General features: G+C 32.9%; 1 protein-coding gene across 1 annotated transcript in view; it reads left to right on the top strand.

The window, feature by feature from the left end:
- LOC107138388 (receptor tyrosine-protein kinase erbB-4) overlaps positions 1-20,594 on the top strand; it is a 780,863-nt gene that overhangs the window by 734,628 nt on the left and 25,641 nt on the right. Inside the window, exons 5-8 of the mRNA XM_048808979.1 lie at positions 8,766-8,884; positions 11,551-11,692; positions 14,793-14,906; positions 16,266-16,392. Of these exons, the coding sequence (XP_048664936.1) occupies positions 11,557-11,692; positions 14,793-14,906; positions 16,266-16,392 (377 nt within the window). The 5' untranslated portion in view covers positions 8,766-8,884; positions 11,551-11,556. The remainder of the gene's footprint in view (positions 1-8,765; positions 8,885-11,550; positions 11,693-14,792; positions 14,907-16,265; positions 16,393-20,594) is intronic.

Genomic DNA, 20,594 nt, shown 5'->3' with positions numbered 1-20,594 from the left:
CTCCACACTTAATGGCTCGCTTTTGTTACTTCTCAAACCACTCCCTCTGGCATTTTGCCAGGCACCATCCAGACTTGTTTACGGAACTCTAACATTCCCCTGGCAAAATGCCAGGTGTTATTTTGACTTGTTTACAGACTCTAACAACACTGTCTCCTAAATTAATGCATACAAAACAGTGATGCTATATAGGAATCAGGACACTAATATTTTTAAAAGAATTTAGCCTTTATTTAATTTACTTATTTGTTTTTGTTTGTTTGTTTGTATGTGGTGTTGAGGCTCCAAGCCAGGGCCTTACCCGTCCTAGGGAAGTGCTCTACCCTGAGCCATAACCCTAGCCCCAGGACACTAATTTTAAACCAATTTGATAATAACTTATTATTTGACCCAGGATGGTGTAGTTAAATATTTTTAAAAGTTAACTTCTTCATCTGTGACACTGGGATAATTAACTTCTCTGCCAAATGCACAGGTTATTTCATTACAGTTATTTTTTCCATTTTTAAAAAATTTACATGATACCAAGAGTATAGAATTAAATATAACACTGTCTCTCCCTCAGTGAGCACATTCCCCCCCCCGCCCCTATGTTTTTTCTCCTAAAGTGATTACTTGTTAATAAAAGTTTGGTGTGTGTGTATGTGTGTGTGTGTGTGTGTGTTTCAAGCATATATGTATAAACAAAAGCACATATAAGTGCTGAGATTTTTATTTACAAAAGTGGATTTACATGTTAGTAAACATTTGTCACTGTGACAAAGAACCTGAGAAAAACAACTTAAAGGATGAAAGATTTATTTTGCCTCATAATTTTGGAACTTTTAGTCCATGATCAGCTGGCACCACCATTACTTTGGGCTGGAGGTGAGGCACAACAAAACATGACAGAAATGGGTGACAGAGGTCAACCATTTACCTCATGACAGGGAGGAAGGAGAGCAACAGAGAGAGGAGAAGAGACCAGGACCACATATACCCATTAGGGGCTAATTCCCAGTGACCCACTTTGTCCAACCACCTCCCAGTTCCTATTGCCTCCCAACAGCACCACCAGCTGTGGATCAGGCCTTAGATAGATGAGCCTTCAAGGGTCATTCCAGATTTAAACTGTAGTAGAATACTTATTCTTTTATAACTTATTATTATTTTACATACATCATATTTTTAAAATCCTTTCATGTCAGCATACGGAGGTCAACCATATTTCTATATATGCTGCAGCATTTCCCCCAGTTATGGTTGTACTATACTTAACCAGTTCCTGATTAGTGGACATTAGGGTTGCATTGTTCTAACCTCAATTATCACCACTGGATATTTTAAAATTATACCTGTCCACAAGTCCCCTTCTTCCATAATTCAGATTTCTTTCTAGAAACAGAACTGCTTGGTCACAGATGAATTGATATACACAGGTTTGATGGATAAATCACTCTTTATTTACTCATAACAATTACTCATTAGCAATATCTTCAGTTACTCCTATCAGTTCTGCACCCACCAATAGTTTGTCCGATTTTTGAATCCTCATCAAAACTGGAAGCTACCTGGGATGCCTGAAGAGTACTGATATCTCTTAGAGACATGTGAACGTTATTTTGAATTTAATCAGAGGCAAATAACAGTAACAGATTTCTCATCAATAGAATGTAAAATTTAGATGATATAGCTCATTGGTTCAAGAGATACTTATTCATTCTTCACCCAATATGAGACTCTTTCTTTTCAATTTTTAATATTCTGTGATTATTTTCATCACAATATTAGTAGGAAATTTAGATGCGTATTAAGTAGAATAGAAATTATCTTCATTCTCCTCTACTAGTATTTCAGATAAATAACTAGAAGAAGTGAAAGTGATAGAGTATTTTTTGTTTTTTTTTTTCATTTTCCAATCAAGACTGTTGTTGAGATGTGATCTATTGTAAGACAAAGTGACTTTGAATGATTAATATCAATTTTTCTACATTTCTTGGTGTGTGACAAGTCCATCATAAGATTATTTCAATTTTGATTATGTTATCTCCATTCTGTAATTTACTAGCAGACTGTAAGGTGCAGCTTTCAACTATAATGTTAAAAAAGATGCTATTTTTTTAAAGATGCTACTTTTTAAAGATGCTATTTTTTAAAAAATTTTCTCATGCAGATTCATGTCCTTCCATCATAGTCTTAACGGTTGTATCTATGATACTATAAGGCATATGTAAACTGGCTCATACTCACTCTTAAGAATATTATTTTTAGTTGATGTAATTGAGCAATATTGTTTTTTCTTTGAATACTGACTTACAAAGTTTGGTGATGCTCACAGCCTATTAATAAGGGAGAATTTCCCTCGTGGCCAAGAGTCTGATTTAAAATCAACTTTAAAGTCCCTTGATGAATCATTGAGCTTGTCTTTATAAATAAAATAGGTTAAATAAAACTTCATTAAATAAATGGATAAAGTGGCTGGTGATGAAGAATGGATTAGACAAGACCCCTTTCCCCCTTGACACAACTAACAATATTATCATGGCATAGCCTTTGGGGTCACCAGGGATTTATCTGGGAAAAGGGTCAAACTTAATTAGTACCTTCCAAAATCTGGGCACGCTTGTATTAACTGCCTCTGAATGTAAGTTTTAGAGAGGGGTGATCAGGTATTTGCTAATTTTTCCTGGTGAACTAAGCAGCTATTGCATGTAGGATTAAATACTACCTGTGGTCGTGAACACCTTGTGGTTTACACTGGTCAGTTCATTTACAATAGCTTCATCAGTGTAATTAGGAATTAGGAATGAAAGAAAATCAGATTTTCTTTTGTGTTATGAGAATGGGAATTTGGAAGACCTAAACACCTTCACACCTTTTCATAATTCTACTTTGTCTGCTTTAACTGTTAAAAACATGAAAATTTATATATACATATACATAAAATTACACTCATATCACCTGAGAGCCTCTTCAATATGTTAGACTTTATGTGTTGGTCAAAATAACGGAAAATTCCTAAAAGTAAAAAATTTCCTCCCTGTCCATACCAGGACACAATTTTATCATAAGGCTTTACTCTGGCAACAATTTTTGGCTTAATTAGTCTATAACTGAGGGAAATAAGGAAGAGCATTCCAGTTTAAAACCCATCTCCATTTCTGCCTGGGGGAGCTTTTTCTGAGGAAGAAGAGAATGTCTTTGAGCAGAAATTTCAAAATATTGGCTTATAAAATCTCCCTTTAAGAAACTTGGGGTTTTTAACACACACACACACACACACACACACACACACACACACACAAACACCTTCTCTATACTTGCTGAATCAAAATGCAGGAGGAAGGCCAGGTACCTTATTTTGTATCTCCCTATTTAATTCTTAAAGTCCACCTGACCCTTGGTATACAGATGTGTCTAGCTAGTCTCCTTTGGGAGAATGAATAAGCAGTGTGTACTTTAGTGTGAGTTTCATTAAACCTGATTTTCCACACCTCTCAGCCTGCTCTGGGGGAGTTATGCCTGTTCTTGGATGGTCTGTGAGTTTTATTTGTTTCTCTCCAAGTACACCCTTGTCATGGCAGCTTCTGAAAGCGTGCTACATGACCCAGTCTGCTCATTTTTTTAGGAACCATTTCACTATTCATAGGAATAAATATTGGACTCTAAAGCTAAAAGGTACCTCTAGAGAACATTTCATCATGCCCCCTGCCTTTAATTAAGTGGATGTCTAAAGCATGTAGGAGAGATTTCCTTTAAAATACTGACAAATAAACACTCAAGAAACCCATTCAGTAGCTCATTACAGTGTTTTTATCACTCTAATAGTCGATAAATTCTTCTTCACATCCAACCCAAATCACCTTTGTTTAACCCAAGCATTTTTCTTTTTATTCAAACTTCCAGGTATGTAACTGAAAATACTATAACCTCAAAAACACTCCATTTTAAAGTTGAAATAGTAATTAATATATTGTGTTTTAAAGTTGAAATACTAATTAATATACTGTGTTTTCTGGGCATGGTTTTTCAAAATTTTGTCCATAAAAATTTAAATAATATAGGCACCATAGATATAAATTATTAGTACTGTGATAAAAATGAAAGAAAAATGAAATAAGTGTGCTTTAAAATGTTTTGCAATGAAATTAGGTGTTGCCTCATGATACTTAATGTGCATACAGCTGCTGCCTGAGATGCTAATAATGGTATGTTCCATTTTTCTGACACTTCTGTCTTCAGAACGAGCCATGCCATGTTTCTGTCCCAAATCTAGGTCATTTTCCCTCCAAATTTTATTATCTCTTTGCTTATCAATTTTTGTTTGATTTCCTGTTAGTGATAGAGCACTTAAGAACACAAATAGGAAATGAAAGCAGGAGGTCATATGATTAAGTTTCAGACAAAGAATAATTAGTCTGTCAATCAAATGGTATAAATGACTTAGAGATTTTTCTCAATTTGACTGGACAGAATAATGTTTCTGGACTCTAGATTGTGCATTGGAATCACCTATGCAACTTATTAAAACTGTAAAAAACTCTTAGTATATTGCTGGTTAATTTCATTTATTAGGAATTAAGTGAGTCTCAGTCAGTGTATTTGGAAAATAATAAAATACTACTAAAATGGAGCTTGTGGAACAGCAAGCAGTGACATTCCTTAGGAGCTTATGACAAATAGATAATTATGGGCCTCACTGATGCTAATTTAATTGATTTTTTAATTTATATAAGAATTTTTATATTCAAGTTTGAAAGATCCCATGACATGATATAATATACAAATCAGTTTAGAAGAACAGAGTGGATGAAGTGAAGCCAATCCAAAGCCAGACTCAGAAAGCCAAAGGTTGAGTATTTGACCTCATATATGGAATCTAGAGAGAAAAAAATCAGGAATGTAAAGGGGATCTCATGAAAACAGAAGGGAGACCAGTAGAATACAGGAAGGGTATGATGCAGAGGGAGGGAAGAGGAGCAGGCAGGGGAAAGAACTGAACAACAAAATTGACCAAATTACTCTCTATCCATATGTGAGCACACCACAATGAATCTCAAGCTTACATGTAACTACAGTGTACTAGTTAAAACTATTTTAAGGCAATGAAGGAAAGAAAGGAAGGAGGAAGGAGACAGGAAAGAAGGAGGAAAGTGGTCAAGTTCAAAAATATGGGGAGCAAACATTTATAAAGGCTCTCCCTGTTAATGAGCAAATAGACCTTTCAGCTTTTCATTGTAATGTCCTTTTGGCTACTCATAAAAATAGAGGGAAATGATGGGAGGGGAAGGGATATGGTAATAGAAAGATAGTAGAACGGAACAGACATTATCACTGTATGTATATATAGGTGACTACATGACCAATATGATTCTGCAACATGTACACTCAGAAAAATAAATAATTATATCCCATCTATGTAGGATATATCAAAGTGCATAAATGTATTCTAATGTCATATATAACTAATTAAAACAAAAAAATTAAAGAAATCAACAACAAATATTTCATTTGCAAATTGATACTCTTCATATAAGAAAAATATTTTTCTAAAGGAGCAACTTTAATAAAAACATTGGATATCATTGTGTTCAGGGAAGTAATTAAACTTTTGTTTTCATTAGTGTGGTACTGGTAAGATAATGCTACTAACAAATACTATAGTTTTTTTAGAGGTGATAGTCTCTCAGCAATATTGCTTTACCATGGAATACTTGGTTCTTTAAATTTGCCATATGATTGTCATGGATATTTTGAATGAATTCCCATTGCCAATTTCAAGTTTATTGACCCAAATATAAGTTTAACTTCTCAGGTTTTACTTTTTATATTAACTGCATAGCAGTATACCAGCAACGAATAAGCTAGTTAAAACTTGACCCAAATATTTTAATGCACCCAGTGAAGCAATTTAGAAAGCATATCAAACACAGGGAAAACATTTCCATTGAAATATCCCAGCAAGGATGGAAATTAATAAAAGCTAAAGCAATTATATGTTAATGTTCCTATGGAGGCTGAGTAATCTCATTGATTTCAGGACCTGTATTTTGTTTTTTGTCTCTCTCATCAAAAACTTTGAGTACAGATTGATGAGTTTTTCTGTATTAAATGAATGATGTTTATTAATCACCAAGTTCTGGTAAATGGATTTACTTTACAATGCCATGCCCTTTGCCCTGCTCACAAGTTGGATGTGTGCAAGGAGAATGTTTTATTTCTAAAATAAGTCTCATAAAACAATGTAAAAAGATGTTTTCAAACTTTGTCTCATCACTATTTATAAATTAAGTTTATCATTTTGTTCTTTTGCTTACTTATTCATCAATACTTCCAAATGTGTTTTTTGAACATTTTTATTTGGAATTAAAGAGTATTATTTTTAATACTGAATACAATCTAATGTTTAAAAACTCAATTATAGACTGTTTTTGAGAAAAATCCCACAATTTCCTTTTAATATCTTAAAATAAATTTAAAAATATATTTGCCTTTGGATAATGACTTAGATGATTTTTGTATGTTGCTGAAGTGGAATGGAATGTGCATATTAAGATTTCCCAGATATGAATGAAATATTTGAGTACCGTATGGCTGAAATTGCTATTTCAAAATATCTAACATTACATATGATTAAATCTTTGAAAATACAACTTTTAGGGGGTATAAAGTACAATACCTGTTACTGAGTCTAAGATTGTGCTATTATAATCATAACATCCAATTTCCATGTTTAAATAATGTCCCATGACAAAAATGATTTTAATATGAACATTTAATCAATAATTTAAAATAATTTAAAAATAAAATTTAAATTAATTATCTTATTTATTTAAATGTTTTCTATATTACTTTCCTATTATGTCAGAGAAGTTCAGAGTAAACAAATGAAGGGAAATTGAAACATTTTGTGTACTACTTTAAAGGGTGATAGAGTTAAAAATAGAAATCAACACTTAGATATATGCATCTAAAATTAAAATGTATGTGACTTATGGGATATGATTGTTGATTCAATTCCATGCTATTGTTTTCCAGCTGATTAATGACTGGACAACTATAATCAAATTAATAGACTGTCCTGTGATGAGACTTATTTCAAATGTCTAATTTGTTTATTTATCACATATCTTCTATTTTAGTTAGTGATTCTTGATACATCAAAAGGACTTTATTTCATTTGGAAGAGAAAATATTATGTTTTAATGTACTCTTTAAAAAACTATGCAAAGCATTTGCTTTATATAGTATGTATTAATAATTAGTACACCTATATAAATATACCACTTGGTTAAAAGACAGCAATGTAATTACAATATATGACTATGAATAGTTAATGCATACATGTAATTTGTGTATTTATAAATTGTATACACACACATATATAATGTATGTATAAAATATAAATAAAATTACATGAATGCCAGGTATAATTCTATTTTTTTGGAATACACCATAAAATTAATGTAATAAATAATTTGGAACACATGTTAGATGGCGATGGATGCTGTAACAAAAAGTATAGAAGGAAGTGAGAAAGGAAGAAGGAAGGAAAGAAGGAAGGAAGGAAAAAGAAAAAAAAACATGACTAAGACTGGACAAGAGAAGAAGTAGAAAGAAGAGGAAAGTCTCCAGGACACAGTTGTTTGGGGAAGCTTCTGCATTAAATAGGAGTAGATTTCACTGAGAAGTTGAGACTTTTTAAAAGGTGAATGAATAGGCCAAGCTATTTTATTATGTAGAATTGTATGCTAGAATATTTATAGAAGAAATCATTTATTTCAAAATTTAATGTAAATACAAAATACAAACTCACAAATCTAGATCCAAATATTTATTTTCAAAATCTCCTATGAACTTATGATAAGAAGTATCTCCACAGAGAATCCATTTTGGATCTCGAAGTCGTACAACTTGGGTTGAATGATTTTCGCCAGGAATGAGCCTGTAGCCCACAGAAAATTGTCAAAACCAAATCTGCGGAATACTAATGTTTAAGAGGCAGAGTCTTTGTAAAGTAGCAGTGAAAGAAGCTTAGAAAAACTAGTCACAAAAGTTGAAAAAAATAAGTCGAAACTGGAAATACGGAAATGATATGCTACCCATATCCTGTAAAATTCATACTTGAAAAATACTTTAAAATCTCAGTGGAATAACTGAGCTAAAAATAATTGTGTCCCTTGTTACTATAATTTTGACTCACTGTCCATAGCCTTTCTTATACTAAAGTATACTATAATATGATGCTGTCAGCTTGGACAGAAGGATAAGAAAAGACCAGTGTAAGTTATAAGTGTTCCCTTCCTCTCACCATCTCTTCCTTCTTCTTACCTTCCTTCTTTGGTTTTCCTCATGTAAAATATATTGTGAATAAAGAAAATATTTGTTTCCTTTTCCTCATTAACTATTAAAAGTCTTAAATTCACTTTTGGGACCACCTTTTCCCACAGGACCTTACCATATACATTGTGTGAAGTAATCTCATTGCTGACTCCATCTTTCCCAACCTGAATTATTTTTATATGGCACTATAAATATTCTCTGAAACAAGAAAGAACATAAAAATAAATGCACATATAATTTTGGAGGTTTTATGTTGTTTGTTTGTTTTTAGTAATTTTCATCTAAATGCCAACTTTGCTCATTAAATGTTTGCCGAATTGAGTCAGGTTTGGGTTTAGTAAATTATTACTTCAGAACTTAGCTTTTCTCAGTCGTTGCACATAATTTTAGGAGTTTTCATTGGTGGCTGACTCTGATAGAGACCCCATTTCTGTCTTCTGCAGTGACAAGGACGGTGTGTGCAGAACAATGTGACGGCAGGTGCTATGGACCTTATGTCAGTGACTGCTGCCATAGAGAATGTGCTGGAGGCTGTGCAGGACCTAAGGATACAGACTGCTTTGTACGTCTGGGAGTTCTCCCTATTCCTCTTTTCCTCTCCTTTGCTCTTTCTTTGTCTCAGCCATATTGAATTTCTCCCATGTGATTATTTAACATCAAGTTTTGCCATTTTAAGATTAAGCAAGATCCTTAAGGGCCTCTTCCTAGAAATCATGTTCTTACTGAGTTGGCTATTGATTAACTGGAATTATTCTGTTCCACTGAATTATTTCTGCACTTTGGACACAATTTATGTTAAAAGTGAGGTTTATTGGAGAATATGTTGAGGTATCTTTCTTAGCATCTAATAATATCCTTTCCAAAAATGCAGAGGTTCCTTGTCCATATCACTGCATATTTAAGTACCATCAGGGAGGGCAATTGCATTTTGTATTTTTACTATAAATTTCATGATTATAGCAGATAAGTTTATGCGTTTAAGTATTTTTCCTGTTCCTATTCTTTACAGGTTTATGTTATTCAAAATTTAAGATTTACAAATGCACATTAAAACAACCAATATGCTAATTTTATGATTTATATTTTAGCTGCATTTGCAACTTGTTAGGGACACTTTAATTACATTTTGATATCATATCCTTGATATAGTACTTTTTGTTCTTTGGAATACATATGAGTAATTCTGAGAGCATTATTTAACTCAATTTTATACACCAGAACCCTAGTATTCTAGGGTATTGTTTTTAAGCTAAAAGTTATAAAAATAGCAAATCACATTTACTGTTGAAAGTGAATGCAAAAAAACTTGTTTTCTTTATTCTGCTTCTTAAATATCTAACACATGAACATATATTCTAGAATTGAGCATTTAGAAAAGTTGATGCTTAATTTCAATAAGCAAAATAAAATTAAAAATCTTATACATAGTAATTTCTTAGTTTTTAAAAACTATTATAAGAAATTGAACTTATCTATTCTAATTGTATAATGAAATAAAAAAATATTTATTGCAGAAATATATAGGGAGGCAGATAAAAAGGAAATCAAAATGCTAAAAATCTGAGGTAGAAGCTCAGCGGTTCCTAAACTGAGAACTTTTTTTTTGTCCATCACCAATACAGACAGATGAGCTTGGAAGATTGATCTTTGAAGACACTGAACCCTGAAAGTGTTGCTTCAATAATTACAAAACAATAACTATAATAAACAATAATAAAAACTCTCAGAAGTTTGAAATCACCTCTTTTTTTTTTATTGTTTCATTATCATGACAAGCAGATCAAGTGACATTCAAAATCCTCATTTCATTACTTTTTTGGAATGGCCCAGTAATTACATTCTGGCATTTGTTACAGAATGCTCATGAATACCAGACTGAGGCCCTGGTATAAGTTACAATATGCTTGTTTGTTGTCTGAAAGGTATTTTTTTTTAATTTCTCTGGCTTATGTTCTTTGTTACCAAGCAATCTATGCATAAGATTGCATAAAATATGTTAGTAAAGCAATTATAAGGACACATGAAGTTTCATAACCATAAATTAAAACTTACTGAGTTTTCTAGATTGGTTTTTAATAGATTCTTCCTAGAAAGTGTCATCTCAGTGAATAATGTATCATCACTGAGTCTCATTCTGATTATGCATCTAGTAGAGCTTCATCAGGGAATTGTCATGTTTGTGATAAAGTGCTCACTAAAACAACAATTGATGAAGCAAATGTTTTGAGGAAACAGAATAAATTAATGCTTATTAATAACCATATGACAATTTATGATGAAATGTAAAACAGAACTTGAGTTCATATTAGCTTGCCTTCCAAGTCTTGAATTATGCCTATGAAAGCTTAATTTCTTAATTAAGAGAATTAGCTCATCCATACTTTTGTTAATCACATGCTTATGTGTACTTATACATATGTTTTTATTTGCTACCAAATACCTAATTCTCAGGTGGTAAAATGATTCTTAGTTCTTCTCAAATGAGCTTGAAAGTACTAATGAATTGAGTTCTCAAGACAAATCTGTGTCAGCAGAGAGGAACTGTCTTATTTGAAGGGGTGGCTTTACTAAATTGTGTGGCATTTTGAAAAATGCCATACAAGAAATGGCCTCATCTTATTTATTTACAGATTAATTATATACCTTAAATTTACCTGTGGCTAGTCACCTGCCAGAACCTTTTCCTTAAGTCCACTTTAAACATCCATCACATTTCTTCACTATTCAATGGTGATGTTTATGTTTAACATTCCACTTAAAGCACTGAAGTCTATATGAAAGCTCAAACACACACACACACACAGACAAACAACAACAAACAAACAACAAACATAGAATTGGAGATTCAATTGACCTTAAAACTTAATATAAATGATTTGAATCAGTCTGAACTTCAATAATTCCTCACTATCAGCTAATTTTAATAATCTAAACCATTTCTTAGTTTCAAAATCAGTGGCTAAATACTAAGCAATTTGAATATTAGAAACCATACATGGTATATCACTGACATTTGAACAAAAATTTATGGAAACTCAGAAGCATAAATGAGTTTAAAAGTATCAAAATTTGCAGTATCTATACAATTGATGTATACTAGGTAATGAACACAACTTTCATAAAAGTATCACCACAGTGTTTCATTAGTATGTATTTTCATTAGTATGTATTTCATTACAAATAACATGAAAGTAAATTTGTAAATGAAAGTTATATTTGCTGTTGCAGGCCTGCATGAACTTCAATGACAGTGGGGCATGTGTGACTCAATGTCCCCAAACCTTTGTCTACAATCCAACCACTTTTCAATTGGAACACAACTTCAATGCAAAGTACACATATGGAGCATTCTGTGTCAAGAAGTGCCCACGTAAGTGATACAATAAAAATACTCCAATTAATTAGAGCATTATTTGGACATGAGAAAACATTTATTATAAATCCATTTTAATTTGAAGTTTGAATAGTCATGGATTACTTTGGGTATGGGTACTCTCACTCTCATTTCATAAACAAGGAAATTAAAGCTCAAGATATTTAAGTGTTCTAAACTTCATAGTGAAGGATTAGAATGTTCGAGGTTAGAGCAATGAGTTATTGACTCCTGAATTTGTTATTTTCACTACACCTGAGTTTTCTTGCACATTATGCTGTTTCTTGGAAAAGTTAATTAAATTGATTAATAGAGTGGAAGCAAGCTATGTAATAAATAGGGCCTGCTTCTAGTAGAATGAATTTCTACCTAAATTCATTCATATAATTTGTTTACACTAAGATATATATTATTATAATTTTCATATAAAATCTAATTTTAAACAAAAAATAATAGGTATGAAGAATACATTTAGGGAGCTTTGGCAAACTGTTTACTTATCCTGGGTATTCAAAATGATCAGCATTGCTCTCCAGGTATTCAATATAACATATGTGCTGACATTTCCTAGAGTCAATTTCTTTGCTTTGAGTGACCAGTGGGACTTTTCTCCATGTTTCATGTTTCATCTACTGGAAAGGCCAAAAAAAAAAAAGTTACATTTCTTCACATACTTTTTTAAAGGAAAGCTTTATGATCTACAGAATACAGATGTAGTAACTCGCTTAAAGCTTATTGTCTTTGATTAGTTTACATCTGTGAAACTACAGGCTAATTTAAACACTTCAGTACACGTCCACTGTGAAATTTAAATTTTAGATGAGCATTCTTTGTGATTCTTGGTTTGCCAAGCTTGAAGTGTCTTGGGAAAACAAGGACATTTAGCTTCTAATACAGGTCTACAATTCCTAATCCAGAGTTCTGAAATTTAACATCTCCAAATAACATACCTTTTTGAAACAAATTTGGCTTCAAAACCTGAACCTCATTGGCATAAGGCCAATTATAATCTTTATTCATTCTACTTGGCATAAATTGCTGCATAAATATGAAAGCATTTAATTATATGGTACTATCCAAGACCTCACAGAAAGAATACTTACTTAATACATAGTAGATGAACCTGGTGCAGGTTGGGGTCTCCTGGCAAAGAGATTAGGTTATTAGGAAATAGTCTCAGAATCTTTACCTGTAGGGGAAAGGAAGGAAGCAGAAATGGGCTTTGATACCCTCTCAACAAAGGAACTCTTTGGAGGTCAATGCTCTGTGGTAGACAACTGGAATAAAGAGATCTCCATGCTTTGTGCCTACTCCCATGAGTACCCCAGATTTGCTTCATTATCAGATTTTCCAGTATTTCTCCTTCCAGGGCAAGCCACGGCTTATGAGTCCATATAAGAAGCCTCTTCTTTCTCCATACAAAATGAGTGATGAATTGTCCTACCCAGAACTATGCCCTCTGAAGGGTTTCGTCCTTCTTCTGCCTCTCAACTCCATTCCTAAGTGAGGCTTCAGGGAAGCCACTGTCCACTTTCAGTTTGCACCCATGGATCAAGTTTAACTTTTTGTGGGTTTTTTTTTTTTTTTTTTTTTTGGTCAGCTTTTCCTAAGTGCCACCTCTCATCTCCATGTAGCAAAGGCATGAGCTGAGTGTGGTGTACAAGTGAAGGGGTGGGTGACATGGGGTCTGAATCACCAGCTAATGCAGGTCACTTGTGTCTCTCCTTTGCACATACCCAATCCCAGATGCACTGCTTCAGTTTTACAGTGTTGTTGGCTCTTAATGTGATGAAATCATGACTCCAACAAAACTTTTTTCACCATGGGTAGTTCCAGCCACGAGTGTAACCACTGACCCATGATGAGGTATTTTGACTCTACCAGGATTCGGAAACATGCCAGGAACTCTTTGTTAAATGCTACTAATGGCATGACTTAGCTCCAGAAACCTATCTGCTAAGTTTTTCCAGTTGCTACTTATCATAACTTCACGTGCCATGTATTCCCACTATGTTACTGCCTATATTATACAACCTATTGGGTTTTATGTCCCAAGTAACAAAATTGCCTGTACCATGTGCCTTTCCTGCTCTGGGCTCCCCTCCAGTCTGGAAGGCTTCCACATTATTGCATAGTGGGCTAGAGCACTATTCCCACGCATAGGATGATTCTGCCTTTCAAACCAGAATGATCTTGCAGGCACTGTGTTTTCCCTTTATGGTGGGATAGTCCAAAGACAGTTATTTTTCCCTTATTTTGTAGAGGACGGTCTGGTGTATCAAAGATCACCCAGTCTCCTAAATATTTCACTAAGTTTAGGTAATAAAATGTTCCATGTCTATACCCTTTGAAATTTCCTTTTGTTTCTTTTTTAAAAATAAAGTATATATGGGAATGTTCTATGGCACTCCATTGAAACATAGAACATATTTTAAACATTTTCTCCTGGTTATGAAGTGCACTCTCTTGATCCAAAGCAATTTAACTTAAGCTTCATTTGTGCTTCATGAACTTGAAGTATTTTTAGACTTCCAACTTGCATCATGACCTGAAATGAAGTGGAACTATTGAGAAACACAAACTAAATGTCATGTAGTTTCCTAAGTGTATAAAGAAAATCCACTATATCTTGGGGGCAGTTCCGGATATAGAGCCATAGAAAAGCAAGTGCAAGGTTCTGCTAACACAATGCCTAAGATTTCAGTGTGGATGGTTAAGATACTATTTCAAGTTGAGATATTAAAAAAAAAAAAAAACTGTTTTAAGGGAAGAGACATATAAACTGTCAAACCCTACAATGTTTTGTTTAAACTTGATAGCTGAGCCAGGCATAGTGTCAAGACCTGTAATCCAAGTAAATTGGGAGACCTAGGCAGGAGGTCCTAGGTTTGAAGCCAGCCATAGCAATTTAATGAGGTCCTCAGCAACTTAGAGATATACTGTCTCAAAATAAAAGGGGCTGAGGATGTAACTCAGTGGTAAAGCACACCTGGGTAGTTCAGCTGAAGAAATAAAAAATAAAAATAAATACATAATTGTGATGACTGCACATTAACATTATTTTAATTTTTATTTTTTTACCTTTTTTTTGTATCAGATAACTTTGTGGTTGATTCTAGTTCTTGTGTGCGTGCCTGCCCTAGTTCCAAGATGGAAGTAGAAGAAAATGGGATTAAAATGTGTAAACCTTGCACTGATATTTGCCCAAAAGGTAAGTGATAGCTTAGAATACTTTGGTTAGAACACGGTCTTATACCAAGGCTTATATGGAGACCTTATACCAGGGTCTTTCATTTACTTTTCAATAGGCCAATGAAGTTAGCCTCAGAATAAACTCACTACCACAATGAAACCTTCCTGTTCCCCTATACTTCCCATGACTTTGGACAGTTCCCCAAAGTATCAACTAACAGTGCGTATTACTGGTTTTGAATTATGTCAACTAAAATGGTCCAGATAAAACTCAAGAGTTAACTTTCATAGGAGCTCAGAAATAAAGTTCCATTTGGTTGGTAACAAATATTAGATGTTTGATACTCAACAAGGATTTGCATGCTTATTTTAGTATCATAGCTCAAATGCCACTCTACACAAAATTATCTGCTATGCATAAACAGGAATGCAAAGGGATATACCACATGAAACTTACTCTCCAGATCTTAAAATAATTTTTAAAAGATGTGCGAAATGACAATGAGGTTTACTACAAGCATTAAATAAATGTTGCAGATAATTCATGCTGTAGGATTTTAGTGGAGGAAGAAATCCCTTCTAGCTGTGAGTGATCAAATTCCTCACCAGAATGAAGCTTAAATTAAGCAGGACCAAAGTATAGCTCACATCTTTCAAACATTATTAAGCTTCTCAAAGATCAAGGAGTTCCTTAGAAAATGCCAAACTTCACATTTACTTTTAGACTGCCTTGTCTCCTCTCTCCCTCTCTTTCCTTCCCTTCCCCTTTTTCTACACACACACACACACACACACACACACACACACTTTTATTTTAAATAAAGCCTTCAGAAAGCAGAGGTAACATTAAGTCCAAGTATTTAAATAAATGTCCCTTGACCCAAATTGATATGGTAACAACTCATATCATTCGTATTCTTTATTTGATGTATATTCTTCATTAGTCCAGTGTTTTTCAAATTACATGTTGTAGAATATTAATAAGCCAGGAAAATATTTTGTTAAAGTGACCAGCAGTTTAAAGTATTTAAAGTAATGTTTTAGATTGGGTTAGAAAATAAGTAAATTTAATCTAGTAAGAAAAAGCAATGATTAATGAAGGCTTTTCTTTTTTATGTGGTGTATGAATGTCAGGTTTTAGTATAAAATATGGTTCTTACAAAGACTCATGCAAGGACAATCTTTATTTTTTTTTTATTTAGGACAATATTTTAAGTAGGGACAAGAGTAAATGATGAATGAATTATTTTATTTTCCAGAAAAAAATTAACTTTTTAATGTTTCAATAAAATGATGTTTCCTTTATCATGAGAGTGCAATAATTTATTGACCAAAAATCAGTTTTTCAGCCCGCTGACTGTGAGTCTTGTTTCTACAGCTTGTGATGGCATTGGCACGGGATCACTGATGTCAGCTCAGACTGTGGATTCCAGTAACATTGACAAATTCATAAACTGTACAAAGATCAATGGGAATTTGATCTTCCTTGTCACTGGTATTCATGGGTCAGTATTCAATTTTATTCAAAACTATTTTACAAAATGTAGACAAAACAGAAGAGATTCCTTAACTTTGTTGGATTCTTTTTAACCTAGAACAGTTTTACCTTCTGTTAATGCTCTTTGCCAATAAAAGCCAAGGCCAGTTCAAAAGCGGTGATAGTAAACCAGAGTTTTGGGATGCAGCTCCAGTTTTAATTAGATGGGAAAATATAATTTTGTATTTAAGTTAAAATTTATTGGCAGGGAATTCTCCTAAAATTTGTAGTTTGCATCAAGTTTGAGTTATTTTTAGTTGCTTTTAAGAAAATAATATTAATTGATAAAGTGGCGAACTTCACTCGAATTTCTAACTGATTAGGTCAAGATAATGTAAATTAATAATCCTTTAAAAATTTCCATGTTAAAGCAAATCAGATAACCTGGCATAAAACAAAGTTGGAATTCTCCTGAAACTCCTTCAGAAATTTTCTTTGCCTTTATGAAATCTTTTTATATTTTCTTGAACTGGGAAATTACTATGACTGTAAGAGATCTATTAAACAAATTTCATTTTGGTAATACAAATTGGAACATTATCTGCATGCCTTCATTTCAGAACCACCTGCTGGTTTTAACTGGGAAAACAACCAAATTTGTATCCTCTGAATTGTAATAAAAATGTCAATATTTTTATTTTATATTTTAACTTTTTGTCTATATTACTACTTAATCCCTAAATATTAGCACTACAGGCAACAGATAAAGACTATCACATACATATTTCAATTCAAAATCTTATTCTGAACATATTTTTGCACATAATTTCTAGAAGCACAAACATCTAAAACATTAAAAATAAACATGTCCAAATAGGAATATCAAGAACAATAAAACAAACTATTTCTTTCCATTTAAACACATTATTGTTTGTCTTATTGCACAAAATAACTCTTTACTTTAAAATATAAATTTTAATATTGTTTCCTCTCAGATACTGTAATAGTATATATGTAATTTCTTCCTGATTTGTTGTATTTGGTCTAAGAAATGTTATTTTTTAAATAAAAGTTTGAACTTCTCTTTAAAAAAATGTAGACTTGTTTAGTGCAAGTTCATATTGTTACATGGCTGCAGTCTGTTGGAGATGGACAGCCCTAGCACTGGAAATGAGGCCTGTCCCTTGACTTTACCATATTCTCCACTGGCCTTCTGCATTGTTGTCTTAGCCTCTTTGGCTCCCTGGGTAGGAGACCTGGGTTAATGTTTATAATTTTAAAAATCTTTATAATTTAAAAAATCTTTATAATTTAAAAAATATATGAAAATTAATAAAGCAACATATTTGTATTTAATTATTTTTAAAATCAAATATTACCATGAATGAAAGATCATATATTAATTAGTTCCTATGAGAAGCAGAGAAATAAGAGAGATTTACTTAATGCACAATATCTGCTTCTATGTGGAAATAATAAATGAAATAGCTTCAGGTCCATCAGTGTGGGGAACGATTTGAAGTCATATTCTCATGAATTGTATTAGACAAGTGGTTTTCATCCCTATAGAGCTCAACTTTTCTCAACGTTTGATGCTTCTTCTCAATACTGAAAACCTATGGAGAATAGAGCCTATTGCATACATAATTTTTAGAAAATCATTATAATTCACCAGTTATAATTTAAAGAAGAAATAAAAGTCACTTATAATAAAAATAGGCATTGATAGGAAAATGCTCAGCTTCCACTTATAATGAAAATTTGAATTTATGAGAAGTGAGATTAGAATTCATTTTGTATAGGAAATGTGGGGGTGGGGGCATGGAGCAACAGAGGAATTGCTGACCCCTAGAATAGAACATAAATAACCAGAACATGATGTAACCAAAGGAAGAGGGAAATAAGTTTCACTGAAATTAGAGAGACTTGCATAGGGAATTACATACAAAGTAGTATTATTCAAGAAGTTTGCAGATGTTAGGTTCTAAATGTCAGGGAGGATGTTTTAAGGTTGTACCAGAGGAGAGGCAATTCTTCACTTTAAGAGGCTTTTAACTACCTTGGCCCCAGATTATTACTAAAAGTCTCAATCATCCCCCAATTATCATTAGAATCAAAACACTCCACAAATGCCCTGACTTCCCTTTAGTGGAGTGGAACTACCTCTATTGATAACCACTGAAAAAGTTTAATGACACTAGCAGGATTATGAAAACTGACCTTCTAATGGTGAAAATTCACATAGATGGGAAGGCTTGGGCAAGATTTCATACAGTGAGGTTCAGAATAATTTAATCTTTGTTCATCATACAATATATTTTTTCAAACTCTGGATTTATAATAGTTACAAAACGATTTTACATATTCTCATTCACCCATGATCTAGGGTGGGGAAAAACTTCAATAAGTAAATTCAAAACAAACACACAAGATGATCTCAGTAAGAACAATGCATTTGCATGTACCTGAGAAGAATATTACAAAACTTTTGATTAAACCAGACTTTTTAGGAGAACAATTTTGCTAATTCATTTAGGTAATAAACAATCCCTTTATTCAAACATCAAATAGTTTGGATTAGAAGTCGAAAGGTAATCAAAACAAAATAACTAATAATAACCACAGAAAATGAAAAGTAGAGTTTCTACCTGGGTAACTTGATCCAGACCAGAGTGGAATTCGATTTGCAGCTCCATGATGGACAGTTTGAACTAAGTTGGGTGGTCCTCCAGTGAAAAACTGAGAATGGGATGGATAATAAACAGGCATCTCCTCTGATCTTTATGGCAATTAAAAACAAAAATAATTTTGAACTATTCAATTCTATATGTGGCATATTGTCAAGTCTTAATAAATATTTTAAAAAACAAGAGGGTTTGGTGGATGCAGAGAAAAAGAGGGAGAGGAGAAAAGAAAGAGAGAAAATGAAAAAGAATTTAAAAAAAAAGAAGGATGAGAAGACAGTGCAAAAGAAAAACTTCACTGACTGTGTCTGGTTTATAGTATAGAAAATTGCACACAAGTGTTATTTATAGACTTAACTAAAGTCCACTGTCTTTGAAACCAAATAAAGACAAAACTTCCTTCAAGCTCAATCACCCATCTTACTTCAGACGATTTTTTGTCCTTAATAATAGCACTTACCTCTGGAATATTTGAAGTTATAATTGATATTATTGTGTCTCAAGTGTAATGTATTTGGCCTTTTCCAATACAAGTGTATATGTAAAATATGATATATCTTTCACGCTCAGTCTCATGCCAGAATGAGACATATATTCCAAAACCTTTCCCTTTCATCTTAGTAAAGCATGACCATACATTTCAACAGACTTCAGGCTACCTATATATGTATAAATAAAGGTATGTTGGTCTATGTACTGTGTGTGTGTGTGGGGGGGGGGTGTTTAGGAAAAGAGAATCAGATAGAAGAAGAAAAATATAGGTTATTATAAAAAGAGAACTTCTAGTAAATAATGTTTTATCTTACTAATGTTATTATTCTCAATATATTACTAACAAGTGTTTAATAAGATTGTATATTTAATTAAAATAATTGAGATAATTCTTTAGTAAAGGGTAAAAAAATCATAATTAAATGATACTGTGCTTTTCAGAAAGAAGTTTCTTTGCACAATAAATTTACTGGCAATTTGTCAATTAAATTTATAATACATAAAAGGGCTAAAGAAAGTTAACTGCCATGTTCGGTTTATAATAAAATAGTGCCATTGCCAGAAAGAGAAATAAGTACTCATTTCCATTTAGAATGGAAACTATAGGCAAAACGTGATGGTTATAGTTATCAGTTTCTCTTTTATGTTTTGCCATTTTGTTTATTTATTTTTTAATGTGGTGCTGAGAATCGAACCCAGTGCTTTACACATGCTAGGCAAGCACTCTACCACTGAACCACAACCCCAGCCCCTGTTTTGCATTTTTGACAGTTCATGTACATATACTTAGAGTAATAACATGTTCACCAAGTTAGCATGTGGATTCCATGTCACAGTGAGACCCTAGCAAGAAAAGGTTGATGTGATAGACTGCAATGATGGCACACAGTGAAATAAAAAAGATAATAGGTTTGGTGATAAAATGAAGTGAGTTGAGTGGAATTATAAAAATCTCTCTCTCTTCTCCTTCTTCTTCTTCTTCTTCTTCTTCTTCTTCTTCTTCTTCTTCTTCTTCTTCTTCTTCTTCTTCCTCCTCCTCCTCCTCCTCCTCCTC

The sequence above is a fragment of the Marmota marmota genome, unplaced genomic scaffold, assembly GCF_001458135.2.
Source record: "Marmota marmota marmota unplaced genomic scaffold, marMar, whole genome shotgun sequence".
Lineage (NCBI taxonomy): Eukaryota > Metazoa > Chordata > Mammalia > Rodentia > Sciuridae > Marmota > Marmota marmota.
This window is presented reverse-complemented; position numbering and strand designations above follow the sequence as displayed.